Raw genomic sequence first — 16,193 nt, 5'->3', positions numbered from 1 at the left:
GTGATGTATAGTGTTGGTTAAATAAGTATCAGAATGCTTTCTTCAAGAGCAGAGAGTTAATCTTTTTCTTAAAAATCATTTCAAACTCATACCATATTGAGTGTAATCTTTATGCAACATCTGTACTATGCTTCTGTCTAAAAGTAAATGTAGTAATATTAAATAAACAAATCTGCCTAGGAAACTATTATAACTGTTCATTTTAAACATTTATATATTCAGTCATCCAGAAGCATTTAAATGGATTTAGCCATCATCCAATTAGGAATAGAAAAATTCACAGCTTTACAAATGAAGTTATTTATGCTATTTTGTCATAGCCTACAAGTAAATGAATTATGCATAGGTTTATTAACAGTATGAAAACTTGTCCAAATCTATAACACTTTTTGTGTAATTTAATTTCCTATTCCAACTGCAATTTAAACATACAGTTTCCATTTAATTATTATGGTAACTGCAACCAGAGGTTTCTTTTTTCTTTTCTTTTCTTTTCTTTGAGGATTCTTTCTTGAGAATCTTAAGCTCTTCCATAAACCGTCTGGCAGAAGAAATAGATATATGATTATAGTAGAGGTTCCAAAACCATCAGCCAAGTCTCATAGTCCCTTTTATTCTCAATGGAGTCTTTCATCCCAAGATTTTAATATTTTAGTTTAGTTTAGTTTAGTTTTAGATGGAGTCTCAGTCTGTCATCCAGGCTGGAGTGCAGTGGTGCGATCTCAGCTCACTGCAACCTCCACCTCCTAGGTTCAAGCGATTCTCCTACCTCAGCCTCCCAAGTAGCTGGGATTACAGGTGCCCGCCACCACACCCAGCTAAATTTTTTTGTATTTTTAGTAGAGACAGGGTTTCACCATGTTGACTAGGCTGGTCTTGAACTCCTGACCTCAGGTGATCCGCCCACCTCAGCCTCCCAAAGTGCTGGGATTTACATGCGTGAGCCACCACACCTGGTCGATTTTTAAAATTTTAAAGCTTTAGATGAGAGGATCAACCTTTCACAAGCAGTTAGCAAGCTTACTAGAATGTTCTGAGTTGCTGTTGAACTTGCAAGGACTGGAATGGAACCCAATGAATGAGAAACCCTGGCGCTCAGCAGGATCATTTTCTGCAGCTCTCTGGGGAAAGCATTACTCACAAAGGGGCACGAAAAGGGAGACATAGAAGCCCCACTCTGGAGTGCATGTCATTCTAAGTCACCTAGAGGAATGTTCTGATTTATCAAATTTCTGATAAAAACACTCAAAAAAGCATAATTTTGGAGCATTAAGAAAGACTAATTGATTCAAATAACTACATAATGCATAGATTTGGCAGTTGACACTCATGCATTCAATTATTGAGTAATAACTAATTTCCAGTTCCCATGAAAATGTGCCAAAAACATGTAGACCAAAAAACATCCAATTTAAAATAATTTTGTGAGAAGTTTGCCTCAGTGAGCAGCCTTCACAAGGTGTGTATTTCATGGGTGCACCCAGAGACATTATAAGCTGGGGGTGGTGGGCAGGGACTAGATGGTGACTCCACCTGACGTTTCTCTCATCTGCATATCTGGTGATGACAAGAGTAAGAAGCCCTTTTACCTATACCAGCTTCAGTTCCCCCATGGCAAAATGGAGTTTGGGAGTGTGAGGAATTTATCTTAATATGTTTATAACTTGCTTCACAGTGACACTGTGATACTTGGATAATAATGAAATTTTTTATCAAAACCTTATAAATCATAATATTTGATCCTGTAAACTACTGACCATAAGACGTATAAGTCAAATGGTAATAAGGACAACAAAAGATCACATAGTCCTTGGTTTTCACTTTCAAATACTTTCCTGATTTTTTTCATCTTTTCCAACAGAGGGCGCTGTGATTCTACCTGGTGTCACCTTGCCATTGGAAAACAGCCTTCTGCAGATGGGTATATTTTTCAAGCTCAGGGAATTTAAGATAATTTATTTACATCTTCCTTTTGCTTTTAAGGCTAGAATCACAACTTAAAATTTTCCTCAACGTGCTAATTTCTGTGACTCGGGCAGCACTGAGTCTGTATAAGAAATGACTTCTGGTCTGTCTTGCTTTGCACAAGGCATTCCCCTGGCTCCCCGACCGACTCAATTATGCACCAGCAGGGGTCCCTGTGTACACTATGGCAGCTGCTTTCTCTCCTTCCCTCTCAAGTTCTACCAGTCCCTCATCCACACTCTCTTCTATATGCAAAAGAGCAATTCCTAGAAAGCCATGTAGGAAAAAATAAATTTCTAAAACTCTAGTTCTGTGACCACTTTGATTTGCATCATGAGCTTAGGGTGCCCTCCCCATTGATTTTGCAGTGGTTCCTAAAGCTGGAAGCTAAGCTCTCCCCACACAGTCCCCTTCACTCACACCCCTCCTCTCAGTGCCAGGCAGCTAATGATCTATAAAATGCATGCATTCTCCAGGGAACCGATTCATTAAAGGAAAGGAGTAAAATAATCCTGTTAAAAATCGAGCTTGTGACTTTGGATTTACTGGCATAGGAAGTTCTGTGTGGCTCAATGCCAAACATTCACACACTGCCTAAGCCAAGTTAGTGAGAACTTACCAAGCACCAGGCACTGTGCCAGGGGTTAGTCTCCTCTACTCAAATGTAACCTCCTGAAAGAGGCCTTTCCAACCTCCCAGCTGAAATAGCACCTTCTCTCACCTCCTCTTCCCATGTCTTCATGTATTTTTATTCGTGCTTATCCCTGGTGTATATCACATGTATAGTACATTTGTTTCTGGAATGTAACCTCCGTGCATTTAGTACTTTAGAATCTCTGGGCCCTGAAGCACCAGAACAGCGCCCAGGACATCATATGAACTCAATAAATAGTTGTTGGATCAACGAATCAATCAATGACCATATACTCAAAGAAGAGTTATAATAGATGTCCGCCCCACTGCAGCCACCTGTCAGACTCACCTGTATGTGTCCCACTGCCTCCTGCATCTATTCTTGCCCCGACCCATTTCTCTATAGATACCACAGCCAGAATGAGCACTTAAAAATGTAAAGCAGGCCAGGCATGGTGGCTCACACCTGTAATCCCAACACTTTGAGAGGCCGAGGCAGGTGGATCATAGGTCAGGAGTTCAAGACCAGCCTAGCCAAAATGGTGAAACCCCGTCTCTACTAAAAAAAATACAAAAATTAGCTGGGCGTGGTGGCGGGCGCCTGTAATCCCAGCTACTTGGGAGGCTGAGGCAGGGACTTGCTTGAACCCGGGAGGCGGAGGTTGCAGTGAGCCAAGATCATGCCTGGACAATACAGTGAGACTTGGTCTCAAAATAAAAAAAAAAAAAATTTAAAGCAAATGATACCATTTCCTCCCTATAACCTTCAAACGGCACCCCATCAAGAAATAAAATCCAAACTTTTTGCATGCCTGCATGATTGAACCCTGCCTGCCTCTCCAATTTCATTCATGGCCTTCTTTCTTCCCTCCTCACATGCCAGGCTCTTTAGCAAGGGCCTATGTGACTTTCTTTCTTCTGTCTTGGATGCGCTTCTTCCCCTGCCTCATCCCTGGCACAACTGGCTCCGTTACATATCATTAAGGTCTCAGTTTCAGACAATTTTATATACATCATGTCCTGCCACATTTTATTTTCCCCGTAGCACTTATCACCATCTGAAACTATTTGTACATTTCTTTATTAGTTGATCATCCGTCTACTCCCATTCATCCCATCCATACCCCCGACCAACACACACACACGCGCGTGCATGCACACACACTAGAATCAAAGCACCATAAGTCCAAGTCCTTGTCTATCTACCACTATACACTCAGTGCCTACAGTAGTTCCTGGCACTTAGTAGGAGCTCAGTGAATATGTTTGGAATGGATGACGGATGGAATGGATGAATACAGGGTGCTATGGGAACACTGTAGAAAGAGGGACAAACTCTGCTACCATTTTTGTAAATCATAGCATGGAATGTTTGACAACTTTGCTTTCTATGTGATGCAAATATACCTTATAACTCTGAGTCTTTGTTTAATGTCACTTCCTCCATGAGGCCTCTCCTGACACACCTATCTAAATGTATTTTTCTTTTATTGTCTCTCATATTACTCTACACTTTTCTTTCATTTTTATCATACTTCATAAATATCTATTGATTTATGGAATCGCTTGTTTCACCTTTGTCTCCTCAAGTAGACCATGAGTATCAGAGAGAGCATCAGATCTTTGCGCTCTTTGCTATATTCCTGGGGCTTACTACTGTGCCAAACACGTGGAAAATTCAATCAGGTGAACTGATCTGATGACCTTGATGTATCACAGTATTCACAGCACACAGTCTAAAAAACTTACAAATGAGCAAGAAATAAAATTGCATGTGTGTACCTACACATGCATTTTAAAGCAGAAAAGGCTCTACACGTTTTTAATGAAAATTTTAGTTTTTCAAATTTCACAATAGTAAACATATCACTCAATCCAAAGTTCAGTCACTGTGAATACAAAGAGTTGGGTCATGACTTTAGTCCTGACATCGACTTTCCCTGTGACTTGGGGTCAATTTATTCAATTACAATGGGTCTCTGTTTAACCATCATTCCTCTAGCTGCAGGGTGAGAATTAACAAGCTAATATCTATATAGTACACAGAAGGGATTCTGCTACAAAGTCCTAAAGAAAAACAAAAAAAAGCAAAATACAATTTCCAATCCCTAATTTCATGAGTATTATCTTTATAGTTGCTCTGATATTGTTTTCACCTATTAAAATATTCTTCTCACTCCTCTTTCACCCCACACCTGTGAAGTTAGGTTGCCTCAAGTCTGGGCCCTCTGTAGTTCTCACTGCACCATCTTCCTCGAGGATCCCCTCATCCATTCTCTCACTTGGCAGCACCAGTGAGACCTGCTCTGTGCAAGCTGTGCCAGGTGATGAAGTACCACAGTGACGCTATGTCTGCTATTCAACTGGGACCATTACATGGCTGATCAAATCTACAACTCAGGCCAGGTGCAGTGGCTCACACATGTAACCCTAACACTTTGGGAGGCCAAGGTAGGCCGATTGCTTGAGCCCAGGACTTTGAGAACAGCCCGGGCAACAAGGTGAAACTCTGTCCCTACAAAAAACACAAAAATTAGCCAGGCATGGTGGCACATGGCTGGAGTCCCAGCTACTCAGGAGACTGAGGTGAGAGGATCGCTTGAGCCTGGGAGGTTAAGGCTACAGTAAACCATGATCATGCCACTGTACACCACCCTGGGTGACAGAGTGAGACCCTGTCTCAAAAAAAAAAAAAAAAAAAAAAAGCCTGTAACTTTAGTCCTGATGCCCTTGTCAGGCCTCAGCTCTGCCATTTACAACTGCTTGCAGCACACTTTCAACTAAGTTTCCTGATGATACTTCCAACTCAACATGTTTGAAATTACGTAGTCATCCTTTGCTCTGGCTGCCCTCTTCATGGCCATAGAACTACCATTTTCTCAAATTCCAAGCTTAAAAACCTGTTATCTTTGGCCCCAACCTCTCCATTAACCCCTTGTATCCAATCATCACACAAATCCTTTGTCCCTTGGTTTCTTCCAGATCATCACTTCCTGCTGCCTCTGCCACCTCCCCAGTCTAGGCTCCTTTCCCCTCATACCAAGATAGCTGCAACTGCCTCATAGCCATCGACTTATCTATGGCTTCTCACCATGTGAATTCTTTCTCCATGTAAAAGATCTGATGTTCCCAAAATGGACTCAGATTAATACTATCACCTCTCAGAAGCCCTTGTGGGCTGCCCTCTATTCAAGGATGAAGACTAGACTTTTCATTCTGCTATTCAAGGTCATGTAATAACTGCTACCACCTACCATGTCAGGCACATCAGCCCCCACACCAAAACGGACCATCTGTTCCAGTCAGCCCAAGGGACTCACTGTCCCAGGGCTCGGGAGCAGGAGCTCTGAGCTGGCTGTGTGGATGCCATTCCTCCCCTGCCATTTGCTCAGCAGGAGGCTTTGTTTGTATTGTGTTGTACTTTACGTTATTTTGTTTCTTTTTTTTTGAGACAGGGCCTCACTCTGTGGCCCAGGCTGAAGTGCAGTGGGGCAATCTCTGCTCACTGCAACCTCCGCCTTCAATGGGAGCCTTTGAACCTGTCACTTCTACTCTGTGTAATTCCTTTTTTCATTCCTTCTTAAATGTAGATGACAAAGGTGCCTGCCTTGTGGGGTGAGGTTAAATAAATCACTACTGTAAAGAGCTTGTCATAGTGCTGAGCCCTCAAATGCCTGGTAAATGTTAGCCAGCATGACTGCTTCTTCGCATGCCATCTGCCCCGTTCCTCTCACCCTCCCTTGGATCTGAAGGTCCTCTCCCCTCATCCACCTTTTTCTGAATTTTAAACAGTTTCAAAGGCAGAGCTCAAATTCAACTTCCTCTGTGGACTGCTGCCATTGTACATTCATTCCTTCCCTCCCTCTCATGGTCACCAATCTCTAGATACTTGGTGTTTAGCATTAGCTTGTTTGTTGCCTTTTTAAGCTATCTTCTTTATTTCAAGTAGATTATAAGTTGCTTGAGGGCAAGAGCTCTATTGATTTTTATTTTATTTTTGTCATAAATAGTACGAGAGTCCCAGCTAATGAGTTCTTAATAAATATCTGTTATACTGAGTTTGGCATTACTTACGTATACAAAATTATTTTTCTTTCTTTCAAGAATTTCACATGATATAACCAAAAAAAGGAGGGATCTAAATCATCATTAGGAGACAATATCATTGCCTAGAAATCATTTACTTTACAAAGTACCAAAATAAGAATGTTGCTTAGTTAATTCAGGGTGTGGGTGGAAGATGTCAAATCAGTTCTGATCACAACTTGCCAGGTAATTCAACCAAAAGGGAAGAAAGAGAAGCTTCCGCCAGGAAGAACTGCCAAGGCAACACTCTGGCATGACATGGAGCTCACTCCATCAGGGAGCACAGACTGAAAATACGAGTAGGTTAGGAAATTACCTACTAAATGCTGTCATTGCTCCCACAGAGTAGGTATTTAAAAATGTTTGCTGAATTAACAATAAATAAATGATAAATGGAAATATTCAGATGGCAAACTAAATACTTGGAACAATTCTCAATCTTTTAAATGAACATTAACAACGATTACCCCTTTTCTCACCAAAACTTCCCTTTCAGTCTTTGTTAAAGATAGAAACCAAGACTGGATGATCATTGATGTGACCTACTACATCAGTTCTTATAGTTTGATGTATTATTGCCAAGATTTTAAGTGCAATATAAATTATGTCAGGTGTATACACAAGGAAAAAAATTAAAAATACATGTTCTAAAAAACGTTAGCTCTGTTTAGGACCATAAGTGTAACACTGAAGTTCTAGTGCTGTTTCACTTAATTGGTTATACACCACAAAGCCGCTAAGTTTTATCTCTTGGAACTTAATTGAAACCCAAAGGACAGTCTCTTTGTATCATATAAAAAATATAGAAAATTAACGAGGAAACCATCTGATACTTACACTCCCTTTAGACTTTCTGGATCCTACAATAGGAGGTAGTGAAGAAGCTTTCTGACTGTGGAAACAAATTGAAATTTAGAAATCTGAATGTTGTTTACAAATAATGTACAATGCAAGATAATTAACATCCCCACCTGGAAGTCAACTGTTTACTGCCGTGTTTCACAAAAGGTAGGTAACATACACTTTAACATATACTTTCCCAATTCGCAAAGATCATAAAATTTCCAAACTCCATCCCAAAAGATTTGTGATGTTTTCCTGTATACTATTTTAATCAATGCTTACAAATAAACTTTTAGTATCGCCTGAAGTTTGTATAGCATTTTTATCCAGATCCCAAAGTGTTCTATTTACATTTCAAAAAATTATTCCCAAATGTGAATAATGATTTTTCCAGACTGAGTTAAAAACAAATTTTCTTTGTTTCTGTGATGTCTCCTATCTCTACCTCTGATAGAAGAGCAGAGATAAAACGCTGGCATTTGCATTCAGGTAGTTTTTAAACAAGTTGTCCTCACCAAAAAATTAAAAATTCTTTTAGGCTGTAAGAGTAGGTTGTTTTGTTGATAACTGTATTATTAGGAAAAGACCCATCTTGAAACCCAACTGAATCTCTCCAAAAATAGGACACGTATATAAAAAAATTCTTATTAATTGTATGAGAAAGGCCAACGTGAGTTACAGTTTTCTTATTACCATCAAGTACGCACTGTTGTTCACAGCAGGTTAACCCAGGGTTGCCTAGCAAAGATGGCTAAAGGATTTGATTTCATGGATGGGTAACGTTGGTTAGCAATAAGTCCGTTGGTAAATAATTCAAAAGTGCTAGAAAATCATGTGCTCTTGCATAGTCCAAACACCACCCCTGAAATTCCATTTCATCTATTACTTATTTAGAAGCTCTTGGCCAGCCTCTCCATCAAGTTACACAAATTGTGAATTAATTGCAAACACACTGGTGATATTCTGCTCTATCTCTGCAGGTGACAACCACAAAAAAAAAATTGGTTTGCAATGGCAAGGTGGCCACAGAATCTCTGGGAGAAGCAACAGAGATGGATCCCTGGGCACCATGAGCAAGCCGAGAGGTCTTGCAGCAAGGGCCAGAGCTCTTCTTGGGTGACTCCGCAATGTATCTCCTCAGCTGAAATAAAGCATCTTTCACAAATATATGATGTTTCATGGAGAAAAACTGTTTACAGTATATTGCAATTAAAAGTATAATCCTTAAAATCTTACATGCATTAACTGTATACCCATCCTCCCTATTTGCATAAGTGGGATTATGTTGTTTTTATATTTTACAGTTATTAAAACAAGTATAAAATATTATGGGTTTTTTAACACTCTTGGATGTTTCTATCCAAACCAACTGAAAAGTTATTCGGTCTAGCAACTATTAAGACACAAAAACTTCTAATAATGTTTGCTATAGAGAAGCTCATTGCCCTGTATCTTCTTCACAATAATAAATTTTTGTATTTACTATAAATTTCACGCATGCTAAAAAAAAAATGTAGTCTTTCATAACTTCCCAGAAATTATATTTTTGTGCAATAGCTCTCAGTCTCCCATCATGGCAGTAAAAACAAAGATCAATGTATACCATATATGCTTTCCATTCTAAGTGAATAAATAAGATTATCAATTACATAAAATATAATGGTGGTCAGCAAAAGACCCAGTGCTACTTCAAGTGATAACTAAAGCATGAGGAGTGGTAAGGATTAAGACTTACCCAAAAGGCCTTCTCATGGTTGACTTGTCAAAAATTAACTCACTGTAAGGCAGTTTCTTAAACTTATCTCTTCCAACAGCCACATAAAACTGCCCATTCTCCAATTCTGCTCCATTCTCAATAAGTTTTCCTTCTAAAGTATAAAGTCTGTCAAAAATATGAACACCAACAATTAGAATTTTAACCAACATTTAAAGAACTGCTTAAGATTACAAAGTATTCTGGATGTCAAAAAAATAAAATTACATAGTAAATAAAAACATTCTGTGCTTAATTTAGCTCATTTGTTACTATTCTCATTATTGCATTATAGATGCCTCAAAGTCAATAGATTCCACTAAATGCTAATGTTATAATGCAGATACAATGACTATCTGGCTGTACAGGGTTTCATCCCAGTGAGCCTGATGATCTGGCATAAGCATCCCTATTGCTGCCATATTAAAATTTTAGAGGAGAAAAATTTACTTGTACAGATCACAGTGCTTTAAATAAAGCTATGTTTCCATTGAACATTGATCCTTCTATTTATATTTCGTTAATACTTTTAAATTGTATTTTCTTAGCGTATTCATCAGACTGACAAGTTTCTGACCATATTCTGTGTAACAGCAGCCCTCAACCAAAGTATTACATACAAACACACAGAGAACCGGGTCAGGAACAATGGCGTGAGCGGGCAGGAGGTAAAAGAACCCATTGCCAGTGTTAATGATGCAGAACTGCATAGCATTCGTGCTTCTTTCTTTTTTTGCCGTCCCCATTAAGCAAAAAAAAGAGTGAACATTATATCTTCCCAGAATCGAGCAGTTTCACAATAACCTTCCTTTACTGTAAAACTGCTGCTATGAACTACAATTAATATGTTACTTATTAAAAGAACAGTCATAATTTTACCAGATGATTTTAAATGTCCACAGAATTTTTTTTAAAGAACAGGAAAGTAAGTATTAGAAAACTAAACCAGAAAGACGTTGCATATTTTTTAAGGTTGTAAGCAAGAGCTATTAATAAATAGAAGGATTTCAGTATCATCAAAAAGCTTTCTGTCTTCCTATATTACATAATAAGATTAAATGTCATTTAGGGGCAAAAAATAAATAAACAAAACATTGACCTGTCAGCTTGTTTCCTGATTACATAAATGGCCATGTTATACAGAACCATGAAATACAATGAAAATAGCCACCAACATTCCTGAAATGTATTTGTGTTTTTAGTTAGTATACAGATGGTAAAGTCTCCTTCTTTATAACATTGTACCTCTACTCCTAACAAGTCTAAATATCAACACTTAACCCAGAATTCCATGTTTTCTGCCTTAACTTAGGCTGGGCATGGTGGCCCATGCCTATAGATCCAGCTACTTGGAAGGCTGAGACAAGAAGACCACTTGAGCCCAGGAGTACAAGACCAGCCTGGGCAGCATAGTGAGATGTTATGCCAAAAAACACTTGACCAGGGTTTCAAAATACTGGCATTATTGACATTTTGGACCAGATAATTCTCTGTTGGAAAGGTGATTAGGTTGCCCTGTACATTGTAAGATGTTTATTAGCAGCACCCTTGGCCTCCACCCACTAAATAGTAGCAGAAGCCACCCCATCCCCAGTTGGGACTACCAAAAATGGTTTCGGGCACTGTCAAATGTGCCCAAGGGACAAAATCATACCTGCTTGAGAGCCAATGGCCTAGACCCAAGCATTCTTTTTCCACTTTTCTTCAAAATAGTTCTATCTCAATCAGTAGTAATTTCACAGCTAGAAATTAAAAGCCAGCATAGCTGCGGACTCTAGAAACAGCCAAGATTTGACTTGTTTCCTCTGCAGGTAGGTAGAATGTAGTGAATAAATTCTTTTTGTTAATAGAGACAAGGTTTTGTTATGTTGCCCAGGCTGGTCTCAAACTCCTGGGCTCAAGTTATCCTCCCGCCATGGCCTCCCAAGGTGCTAGGATTACAGGTGTAAGCCACCACACCTGGCCCGGCACTGAATAAATTCTAATTCATGATTTTAGCCTTCTTTTATATAACTGTTGTTGGTCTACGTTCTTCTTTTGCTACAAACACAAGAAACATAAAAAGCAAGTTCAATAAATTTTTATGGGATGCTTTTTATATACGAATATACTGAAGCATAGGGAGGGGCCAATCATAAGATTAATGTTAAAGGAAAATGGTCATGTCCCAAGAAAGCAGCAACCAAATCTCTCATATCTGCCATTATATTAAGAATTACATTTCACTTATCCTAAATATATATGCACCCAACACAGGAGCATCCAGATTCATAAAGCAAGTTCTTAGAAATCCACACAGAGACTTAAACTCCCACATAATAAAAATGGGAAACTTCAACACTCCACTGACAGTATTAGATCATAAAGGCAGAAAATTAGCAAAGATATTCAGGACCTGAACTCAACTTTGGACCAAATGGATATGATAAACCTCTACAGAATTCCCATCCCAAAACAGAATATACGTTTTTCTTATTGCAACATGGCACATACCCTAAAATTAACCACAAAACCAAACATAAAACAATCCTCAAAAAATGCAAAAAAATCAAAATCATGCCAAACACACCCTCAGATCGTAGCACAATAAAAATAGAAATCAAGACTTTAAAAATTGTTCAAAACCATGCAATCACACAGAAATTAAACAACTTGCTACCGAATGACTTTGGGGTAATAAAATTAAGGCAGAAATCAAGAAGTTCTTTGAAACTAAGAACAAAAATACAAAATACCAGAATCTCTGAGACACAGCTAAGGCTGTGTTAAGAGGAAAATTTATAGCACTAAATGACCACATCAAAAAGTTCGCTGGGCATGGTGGCTCATGCCTGTAATCCCAGCACTTGGGAGGCTGAGCCGGGCAGACTGCCTGAGCTCAGGAGTTTGAGACCAGCCTGGACAACATAGTGAAACCTTGTCTCTAGAAAAAATACAAAAAAAAATAGCTGAGTATGATGGCACACTCCTGTAGTTCCAGCTGCTTGTCTAAGATGGGAGGATCACTTGCTGGCTGCAGTGAACAGAGATCATGCCACTGCACTTTAGCCTGGGCAACAGAGTGAGACTCTGTCTCCAAAAAAAAAGTTAGATCTCAAATGAACAACCTAATAACACAACTAAAAGAACTAAAAAAGCAAGAACAAACCAACTCCAGAGCTAGAGGAAGACAAGAAATAACCAAAATCAGAGATGAATTGAAGGCGATCAAGACATGAAAAACTATTCAAAAGATCAATGGATCCAGGAGTTGGTGTTTTAAAAATAAATAAATAAATAAATAAGATACGTAGGCCACTGGCTGAATTAATAAAGGAGAAAAGAGAGAAGATCCAAATGAACACAATTAGGAACGACAAATGGGATGTTACCACTGACCCCTACAGAAATAAAAATAACCATCAGAAACTACTATGAACACCTCTATGCACACACTGGAAAACCTGAAAGGGATGGATAAATTCCTGGACACATACACCTTCCCAAGACTGAACCAGGAAGAAATTTATTCCCTGAATAAACCAATAACGAACTCTAAAATTGAATCCATAATGAATAGCCTACCAATCAAAAAAAGCCTAGGACCAGATTCACAGCCGAATTCTGCCAGATATACAAAAAATAGTACCATTTCTAGTGAAACTATTCCAAAAAATTGAGGAGGAGGAACTCCTCCCCAACTTGTTCTATGAGGCCAGCATCATCGTGATACCCAAACCTGGCAGAGACACAACAAAAAAGAAAGCTTCAGGTCAAGTTTGTTGTCCTTGATGAACATCAATACAAAAGTCCTCAACAAAATACTTGCAAACCGAATCCAACAGTACATCAAAAAGCTAATCCACCATGATCAAATAGGCTTTATCCCTGGGATCAAGGTTGGTTCGACATACGCAAATCAATAAATGTGATTCACCACATAAACAGAACTTAAGACAAAAACCATATGATTATCTCAATAGATGCAGAAAAGGCTTTCAATAAAATTCAACATCCCTTCAAGTTAAAAACGCTCAATAAACTAGGTATCGAAGGAACATAAAATAGTAAGAGCCATCTATGAGAAACCCATAGCCAACATCACACTGAATGGGCAAAAACTAGAAGCATTCCCCTTGAAAACCAGCAGAAGAAAGGGATGCCCTCTCTCACCACTCCTATTCAACAGAGTATTGGAAGCCCTTCCTAGGGCAGTCAGACAAGACAAAAAAATAAAGGGCATCCAAATAGGAAGAGAGGAAGTCCAAACTATCCCTGTTTGCAGATGACATGATTCTATATCTAGAAAACCTCACAGTCTTGGCCCAAAAGCTCCTTCAGCTGAGAAATAATTTCAGAAAAGTTTCAGGATACAAAATCAATGTACAAAAATCAGTAGCATTCCTACACTCCAACAACATCCAAGCTGAGCGCCAAATCAGAAGCACATTCTCATTCATAATTGGCACAAAAAAATAAAATATATAGGACTGCAGCTAACCAGGAAAGTAAAAGATCTCTACAATGAGAACTACAAAACACTGCCTAAAGAAATCAGAGATTACACAAACAAATGGGAAAACAGCCCATGCTCATGGATAGGAAGAATCAGTATCATGAAAACGGCCACTGCCCAAAGCAATTTACAGATTCAATATTACTCCTATCAAACTACCAAGAACGTTCTTCACAGAACTAGAAAAAACTATTTTGAAATTTAAATGGAACCAAAAAAGAACCTAAATAGCCAACACAATCCTAAGCAAAAAGAACAAAGCTGGAGCCATCCTGTTACCCAACTTCAAACTATACTACATGAATTCAGTAACCAATGGTACTGGAACCAAAACAGACATATAGACCAATGGAACCGAATAGAGACCCCAGAAATAAAATAGTACACCTACTTCCATCTGTTCTTCGATGAAACAAAAACAAGCAATGGGAAAAGGACTCCCTATTCAATCAATGGTGCTGGGATAACTGGCTAGCCAGATACAGATGATTGAAATTGAACTCCTTCCTCACACCATATACAAAAATCAACTCAAGATGGATTAAAGACTTAAATGTAAAACCCAAAACTATAAAAGCCCTGGAAGACAACCTAGGCAATACCATTCTGGGCAAAGGAACTGGTAAAGATTTCATGACAAAGACACCAAAAGCAATCAAAACAAAAGCAAAAATTTACCAATTGGGAAACTTAAGAGCTTCTGCACATCAAAAGAAACCATCAACGGAGTAAACAGATAAACTACAGAATGGGAGAACTTTTTGCAAACTATGCATCTGACAAATATCCAGCATCTATAAGGAACTTAAAAATGAACTTACAAGAAAAAAAAAAAAAAACACCATTAAAAAGTGGGCAAAGGACATGAACAGATACTTTTCAAAAGACATACTTGCAACCAACAAGGATATGAAAAAGAGCTCAATATCACTTATCATTAGAGAAATGCAAACCAAAACCACAATGATATACCATCTCATGCCAGTTAAAATGGTTATTATTAAAAAGTCAAAAAATAACAGATGCTGGCAAAGTTGCAGAGAAAGGGGAATGCTTATACACTACTGGTAGAGTATAAATTAGTTCAATCATTATGGAAAGCAGTGTGGCAATTCCTCAAAGAGCTAAAAACAGAACTACCATTTGAACCAGCAATCCCACTACTGGGTATATACCCAAAAGAATATAAATCATTCTACCATAAAGACCCATGCACACATATGTTCACTGCAGCACTATTCACAATAGCAAAGAAAAGGAATCAAACTAAATGTCCATCAATGGTAGACTGAATAAAGAAAAAGTCGTACATATACACCATGGAATACTATGCAGCCATAAAAAAAGAGTAAGCTCATGTCCTTTACAGGAACATGGAAAGAGCTAGAGGCCATCATCCTTTACAAACTCACGCAGGAACAGAAAATCTAATACCACATGTCCTCACTTACAAGGGGGATATAAATGATGAGGACACATGCACACAAAGAGAGGAACAACAGGCACTGGGGCCCACTTGAGGGTAGAGGGTGTGAGGAGAGAGAGGAACAGTAAAAATAACTATTGGGTACTAGGCTTAGTACCTGGGTGACAAAATACTCTGAACAACAAACCACGGTGACACAAGTTTACCTATGTAACAAACCTGCACATGTACCCGTGAACCTAAAATACAAGTTTAAAAAAAAAAGTTTCTGCAAGTATTCAAGTGTTTGAGCAACATAACTATATTTTCATTTCTATTTGAATATATTTTATTTCTGTGTGTAAATTTTTTCATATTAATATATGTATGAATAGGTATATCTGGCTATGAAATTACCTGTATATATCTTTGTGTCCTTTATATTACTTATTGGGTAGGTTTGCATTTATGTATATGTCAAATGTCAAAACTATATATGTAAAAAAAAATTATAATTATTAACATCTGCCTTTACTTCTGACACCAAAATAAAATCCAACAAAATCAAAGATTTAAACAAAATTTTAAAATACAAGGAGAAAACATAGGAGAATATTCTTCTAATCTTGGAGTAAGGAAGATCTAAGTAAGTCATAAAACGTAGTGATTATAAAGATGGAAAATTAGGCTGCATTAAAATTTAAGATATTTGTATTAAAAAAAAGAAATGTAAAGAAACTGCAAACTGGAAGCATAGTTAAAACTCACATCAGAAAAGGTCCATTTCCGCAATATGTCTAGAGCAGTGGTCCCCAACCATTTTAGCACCAGGATCTGGTTTTGTGGAAGATCATTTATCCACAGACGGAGTGGGGGACAGGATGGTTATGAGATGACATGGTTCCACCTCAAATCATCAGGAATTAGATTCTCATAAGGAACACACAACCTAGATCCCCTGCATGCACAGTTCACAATAGGCTTCATGCTCCTATGAGAATCTAATGCTACTG

General features: G+C 38.3%; 1 protein-coding gene and 1 long non-coding RNA gene across 10 annotated transcripts in view; one reads left to right on the top strand and one right to left on the bottom strand.

Annotated features, from left to right (window-relative positions):
• The window catches only part of LOC105482534 (uncharacterized), a 67,348-nt gene extending 59,678 nt beyond the window's left edge, over positions 1–7,670 (top strand). For 3 of the 4 annotated variants that reach the window (XR_011623974.1, XR_011623971.1, XR_011623973.1), the window contains exons 6-8: positions 1,862–1,921; positions 4,806–5,004; positions 7,533–7,670. This is a non-coding gene — a long non-coding RNA (uncharacterized lncRNA). Of the gene's footprint in view, positions 1–1,861; positions 1,922–4,801; positions 5,005–7,532 lie in introns of all 4 variants that reach the window. The other variant, XR_011623972.1, reaches the window with a different exon arrangement.
• Positions 1–16,193, bottom strand: part of LOC105482535 (doublecortin domain containing 2) — a 195,422-nt gene that overhangs the window by 116,202 nt on the left and 63,027 nt on the right. For all 6 annotated transcript variants that reach the window (XM_011742665.2, XM_011742666.2, XM_071097534.1 and 3 more), the window contains exons 6-7: positions 9,263–9,409; positions 7,522–7,576 (exon numbers count right to left, since the gene is read on the bottom strand). In XM_011742665.2, coding sequence (XP_011740967.2) covers positions 7,522–7,576; positions 9,263–9,409 — 202 coding nt within the window. The remainder of the gene's footprint in view (positions 1–7,521; positions 7,577–9,262; positions 9,410–16,193) is intronic.

The sequence above is a fragment of the Macaca nemestrina genome, chromosome 5 (assembly GCF_043159975.1).
Source record: "Macaca nemestrina isolate mMacNem1 chromosome 5, mMacNem.hap1, whole genome shotgun sequence".
NCBI lineage: Eukaryota > Metazoa > Chordata > Mammalia > Primates > Cercopithecidae > Macaca > Macaca nemestrina.
Note: the sequence above shows the minus strand (reverse complement) of the source record. Positions and strands in the feature narration are given on the sequence as shown.